The 7,158-nt window shown below is 31.9% G+C and overlaps 1 protein-coding gene across 3 annotated transcripts in view; it reads left to right on the top strand.

Moving 5' to 3' along the window:
* LOC111087977 overlaps nt 1-6,385 on the top strand; it is a 36,124-nt gene extending 29,739 nt beyond the window's left edge. For 2 of the 3 annotated variants that reach the window (XM_022396581.1, XM_022396582.1), the window contains exon 6: nt 3,916-4,386. In XM_022396581.1, the coding sequence (XP_022252289.1) occupies nt 3,916-3,988 (73 nt within the window). In that variant the 3' untranslated portion in view covers nt 3,989-4,386. Of the gene's footprint in view, nt 1-3,915; nt 4,387-6,293 lie in introns of those variants that run through there. The other variant, XM_022396583.1, reaches the window with a different exon arrangement.
* Nucleotides 6,386-7,158: the final 773 nt, after the last annotated feature.

Genomic DNA, 7,158 nt, shown 5'->3' with positions numbered 1-7,158 from the left:
AAACGTCTGCTGATTTGATGAAGTTAATTTATGATAAGAGATCTACTGAAGTCAGCTTTGTACCAGGAGACAAGGTGTGGTTGTATAATCCCAGGAAGACTAAAGGGAAGTCTCCTAAGTTGTCTTCTCCATGGGAAGGCCCATACGACATAGTGGATCGTCTCTCAGACGTGACTTTCCGAGTAAAATGTGGTCGGCGAGGTAAACCAAAAGTGGTGCATGCCAACAGGCTTTGGCATTATCACGGTCCAGGACATTTCAGTTGGGACGAAGTGGACCACAGAACAAACGACGCTGCTGAAGACGTTACACCTGAGGAAGCCACCGTCGAAGAAGAAACTCTACTCAGTTTTGAGAAGGGAAACGATGTAGCTCTTGATGAAGTTACTACCACTGATGTGACTGTTACCGATGATAGGACATTTCCTGATGAAGTAGATGAACCCCACGTGAAGCAGAAGGCAACGAGACGGAGACCAGTACGGACCGTAAAATTAAGAGACTTTGTTGAATTGTAATTTTGTGTTTGTAATTCTGTATCGTTAATTAAGTTATTGTTAATTGTTATTGGTTTATTGTATGTGGTTATTGTTCGGGACGAACAATATTAAGGAGGGGCAGTGTTGCGTCATCGAGATCACGTGACTATTCTCACGTCCTCTACTTTCTAGAACTATCCTGTACTTTGGCGAATGCTCAAGCAATTACTAGATATAGGGTAGTCTGGTATATAAAAGAGGGTGACAACGTGACGGGAAGGTAATGTGTGTGTAGATAGTGAGTAATTGAACTGCAGTCAGAAGTATTGTTGACGTTCGTTGATATAGAGTTTGTTTTAGCGCGATTGTTGAAAATAAGTGTATCGTAAAGTTATATTCAGAAAGAATAAACCAGTTTTATTAAGTAAGAACTTGTGTCGCTAAGGTTTCGTCGGAACGAAGTTACAGAAAGTTAATTAACAAACGGAGACATAACAATATTTTAAAAGCCGCAATTTGTTGGACTTTTTGAGAGGAATATCTCATAACTTACAGTTCTAGTGTACTTACGTTATATAACTTTGCATAGTTCAATATTTTTATTTTATTAAAGTAAACAAAATTTAACATGAAACCTGTGTTATTTTCTCATACTTAAACAGTTTTAGATAATTCATTCTTCTATGAAATACAAGAAATATGTGTTTCTCTTCCTATTTTAGTCAGTTATATCAATATAATAAGATAAATTTCCCTACGGGGCAGTTGTCAGGTAACCATAAATATAATAGTACTGTCTGTTGTATGCCCATGTTACTACTTCGCAGGGTGTGGATGGATCTTCACCAAATTTGGGATGGAGGTTCTTTGGTTCCATGGGGAGATACATCAAATTTGAGGTTTCACATTTTGTGTTTTGCAGTTTTTAACAATTACATATAAGGGAAGCAACTTTTCATGTCCTAAGATAACCTTTCATTAATCATGAACGTACATAACTTCCGTTCAGGGGAGGGGTACTCCAGCTAGTCAGCAAATATTTTTACAGATTTGCTGTCTAGACATTTCATTTTACACTATCAGCACATAGTCTAACAACGATATCAGGTTATACTTTTGTTGCTAAATGACAAAACATAAAAGCCATTATTGAAAACGCATATCAGAAAGAGTTTGATTTTATAAGAGTAGGTAATCTATATAAATATCATAGTACTTTCTGTTGCATGTCCTTGTAACTACTTCGCACTGTGTGGATGGCTCTTCACCAAAATTAGTATGGCGGTTCAATAGGGTCATGTGGGGGTGCATAAACATTTTCAATTTTGCGGTTTTTATGCGAATTTTTTACCAGTACTTTAGCCCCTGTTAATGGATCTCCACCAAATTTCGCGGTTTCACATTTTGTGATTTGCAGTTTTTATGGGCGTTTTTTACAATTACACTTTTTGTGTCCTAAGATAACCTTTCATTAATCATGAATTTTTCTAATTACAAAGGTCCAGGAAGGTATAGTTTATCAATCATCTGTATTATTTCATATTTTAAAAGGGTTAAGGAGAATTTACTCAATCAATGTGGCGCATTAGTTATATAGGAATGATTAATAAAACATCTCCTCCCTAATGACAAAGGATTAGGGAGGAGATATTCCACAAATTTGAAAAAGTGGAAATACTAAAAAAGTTAATTCAAAAAACAATGTGCAATAAAGTATAGTTTCTGTGTGATTTTAACTTTTGTAATTTATCTAAATAAGTAGTTAGGGTGCCGCAAAAGGGTGCCACATGTGTATCGAGGGAGGGAAGGGATGACGTGATGCCTTCAAAGATGATGAGGTCGTGACAGGCGGGCATGTTGTCATAGTGTTGAAATTTTAGTTTGTTACCAGACAGACGGTTATGATGCCATAGTGTTGAATTTATAGTTCAATACCAGACAGGCGACCATAATTGATGATTATGTAATAGTACCACAAAGTAGAGAACGTGTTTCTAGGCGGCCATGATTCATACAATACATGTTTCATCATGTCGATAATTAATCATTAATTAATAAAATTGTTCCTAAAAAGGACGCTTAACTCTAATTCATTAAATCATATATAATTAATTCAATAAATCATTTATAATTAATTCGCCCTTAAGAGAACACTTAATACAAAATAATTAGTTAATTTTAAAAAGGACAATGAATGCTAATTAATTAATAATTAAATCATCCTACCACAAAGTAGAAAACGTGTTTCTAGGCCGTCATGACTCATACAATACATGTCTCAACAAAAATATAATTAATCACTAATTCGATAGTTAATTAATTAATTTGCCCCTAAAAAGGATGTTTAACACTAATTAATTAAAACATTTATAATTAATCCATTAATAAATAAATCGTCATAAAAAAGGACGCTTAACACTAATTCAATAATCAATTAAATCATTCATCGTAAAAAAAAACGCTTAACGCTAATTCATCAGTTAATTACATTTTCTTACCATTTATAGGTCCGAAAAGGACGATATCTTAATTATAACTTACTCTTTTAATTCTCAACCAAGTGTTTAAAGATTTTCAGTGACAGCAATGTATGCGTGGTAAAAACGTATATAATTGTGATCTAATTCAAACATGTTATGTTATATAATGTTTTTGACATTTTATTATATTGATGTCATTGAAAATCTTTAAACACTTAGTTGATAATTAAAAGAGTAAGTTATAATTAAGTTGTCGTATTTTTAGGACATATAAATGGCAAAAAAATGTAATTAACTGGTGAATTAGCGTTAAGCGTCCTTTTATATGACGATTCAATTAACTGGTGTTAAGCATTCTTTTTAGGGACGAATTGATTAATTAACTATCGAATTAGTGATTAATCATATTCCTGTTGAGACATGTATTGTACGAGTCATGACCGCCTAGAAACACGTTCTGTAATTTGTGGTAGGATGATTTAATTATTAATTAATTAATTAATGAATTAGCGTTCACTGTCCTTTTTATGATTAACTAATTCATTAGTGTTAAGCGTCCTTTTAATGACGAATTAATTATAAACGATATAATGAATTAGAGTTAAGCGTCCTTTTTAGGGACAATTTAATTAATTAATGATTAATTATCGACATGTATTGTATGAGTCATGGCGGCCTAGAAATACGTTCTATACTTTGTAGTATTATTACGTGATCATACATTACAGCCTCCTGTCTGGTATCGAACTATAAATTCAACACTATAAAATCATAGTACATCTGAAGTGAGACCCTAACTATTTAAGTACATGGCAAAAAGTACATGGTATTTTAGTTGAAATACAACATGAATTGATATATCTTAGTAATTCTCAAGTTGTGAATGTTTTTAGTATATTGATGTGTTAATTTATATTGTTGGTAATATCTACAAATATTCAAATTTTCTATTTTAGGCTGTTTATTGGTTGGCATCTTGGTTGTACCTTACTGTCCAAAGTTCAAGCAGGAAACTTAGTTGTAAATTAATACAATTTGGAACATGGCCAGAAGAATTATAAGTCTTAATAGTATGAAAAATGTGATGTAATATTGGAGCATTGGAACAAAAAATTGGTTTCTCTTGTTGTTCGAATAACTGAAAGTTTACATTTATAGTTGCAACTTAAGGGAGTTAAGAAATGAAAGTATTACATTTACCTGAAACAATAATATTTTAAGTCACATGTCAAAATTGTTTAAATGTTCGATCGTTTAAAGATCATTTTTATATTACTCTGTATACACGTATACATTGATGTAATATAGTTCTAGCATTTCAGGTTCGTGTAATATTAAATAGTACCTTTTCTTAATATTCCATAAAACAAAAACAAAAAACTTTTTTCAACATAGCTGTAGCTTAATAGTTTTGTTTTGAGTTTACTTACTGATTATAAGTATTATTTTATTACAAGTTACAGCTTTTACAGTAAGAAAGAATATTTTTGAAACAGGATCGACGTTTCGATCACTGGTGCGATCATTCTCAAGCATCCAAGTTTCAACGATAAAGAAGGTTTAAACATTTAACTCAATATTCAATAACCTAGAAATGTATTTAACTTTTAAAATTGACAGTGGTTACTTATGCATGTACATATCAGTCCGCTTGAATTGACAGATTATTTATCTATGGATGAACAGAAAAATATACAAAAAAACAACAGAAAGTGAATAAACATGAAAATGTGGTAATATTGTGCGAAATACCCGCGTAAGATAAGGAATGTCTGGGAAAAGAAAGACAAAAGACATATAAAGATGTGCCTGGATATTTGTTGATTGTGTTTGATTTTATTAATAAGGCTTTTCTGATTTTTCTTCTGTTAATATCAGGTTCATGTTTTAGTATGATGAATTTCTGTGGTTGCTTTTGTTCAGGGACTTGGGAAGGGGGTTTTTGGTGTTCTTTTAATCTGATATTCAAGTTACGTCCTATTTCATTTACGTAAAAGGCTGGACAGTTGGTACACTTTATTTTGTAAATGTTTACTGGTGGAGTTGGTTCGTTATATGATTTTCTTAACAAGCGTTTAACTTTCATTCCAGGGGTAAAAATGAACATAGACTTTATGTTAAAGTTATATTTATGTGCTAGTCTTTTCCAAATTCCTGATATGCTTCAGACCCCTGGAGCTTTGCATGCCAAAGTGTGTATTCCACACTATTCTGAGTTGCCTGACCAATCCATAATTGCTTTTCTCCACCCCTGTAACGTAGTAGGGAATTGCCTTATGTTAGTATAACATTGAGTTAAGTGTGTAACTTTGTCATCGATGATTTCGGAGGTGCATATAGTGTATGGTAAATTTAGTAGGCTTTTCAAAGTGCATAGCTTCTGATGGATTACATGATTAAAAAATCAGTTTATGTAATTTCCGCTGTGTTTTTTCTACGAATTTTAGCTGTGAATAGTATCAGAAATTTGGAAAAGTATAGCGCCTAAATATAACCTTAAGATACAGTCTACATTTATTTTTACCCCTAGAATGAAAGTTAAACACATGTTAAGAAAATCATATAACGAAAATCCACCCCACTAGGAAACATTTACAGAATAATGTGTAACAATTGTCCAGTCTTTTACTTTGGTGAAACAGGACGTAACTTGAACATCAGATTAAAAGAACACCAAAAAAACCCCTTTCCAAGTCCACGAACAAAAAACATAGTTTTCTGAGCAGAATATAACCATCGTAAAACGTGAACCTGACATTAACAGAAGAAAAATAAGATAGGCCTATTAATAAAATCAAACAATTAATTGTATCCAGGTGCATCTTTCTATCTCTTTGATCGTTATTTTCCCAGACATTCCTAATCTTATGCAAATATTTCGCACATTTCTGCAATTTCATGTTTATTCAGTACCTGTTTGTATTTTCTGTTCAGCCATAAATAAGTAATCTGTCAATTCACGCGGATTAACATACACATGCATGGGTAACCACTATCAATTCTAAAATTTAAATACATTGTTAGATTGTTGAATGTTCATTTAAATACTAAAACCTTTACCATTAAAATGACCGCACAAGTAATTGAAACGTTGTACTTGCTAAAAATATTCTTCTTTACTGTAAAAGGTGTAACTTGGAATAAAACAATGGCTGTATCCTATTTTAAGTGTTTTTACCGAAAATGTGTTTACATTTGTATGTATATGTATATTAAATAAATAATGTCACTTATAATTAATTTCAAAAAGAAAAATTTATATAATCAATGAAATATACATTTTCTAAATTTTATTTATACTATTTATTATCATTTTTGACTTATATTTCTGTAGGATTTTTAAGGATAGTTATATGATTGCAACCTGTCATCCCTAAACTTGGTGTCGATGAAAAACAGACTGAAATAAAGGGCAAATTCTTGTTATTTAATAATTGTTTTATGAAAATCACAAATATAATGGTAATGTTACTATTATCCACAATTAATAAGTCAGAGAAAGAAATTACACTTCGAAAAATTTACAATGTAATACAAGTAAAATGACTGATTGAAACTTAGCATAAGAAAAATCATTGTTACAGAACAAATAACATGGTAGATAACTTAATATAAAAGTTACAAAACTGGGATGTTTCACAAACACTGGCAAAAAAGAAATGTTATTTACTTTTATTGGCTTGACAGATTGTTCAATGAACTTGGGCTATGGATATGATGGTTTACAAGACAATGTGCTCAACACTAGGCTATTTTCAAGTGAAAAATGTGAAATTTCCTATTACGTTCAGTAGTTAGATGTTGAGCAGAACTTTATACAATTCAGAAAATTAAAAACGCAAAAAACAACAACAACAAACTCAACAATAACAAGTATTAGACAGGCTAGAGTGTTACTATCCATATTGACCATCGAGAAAACAAGAGACTATGATGGGAAGGTATCATGGGAGGCATACAAGGTGCAGTTTGAAACCATTTCCATAAATATAAATAACTAGATATTATCTTGCTGCCCACTTATAGAACGTTAAGTAACATTCCAGCTGTGAGCCGTGACAACTGTCAAACATTGGTGACCACTTTATTCAATAAATTTGGAATGTCACACCAGAAAGAAGTATCAAAAGCAAAGTTCTAGAACAGATTACGGAGGAATGAAGAGATCTTAGCTGAATTTGCAGAAGATTTTGAAAGGC

This window comes from Limulus polyphemus, unplaced genomic scaffold (genome assembly GCF_000517525.1).
Source record: "Limulus polyphemus unplaced genomic scaffold, Limulus_polyphemus-2.1.2 Scaffold2935, whole genome shotgun sequence".
NCBI classification, from domain to species: domain Eukaryota; kingdom Metazoa; phylum Arthropoda; class Merostomata; order Xiphosura; family Limulidae; genus Limulus; species Limulus polyphemus.
The sequence above is the reverse complement of the archived record's forward strand: the minus strand, read 5'-3'. Positions and strand labels throughout refer to the sequence as shown.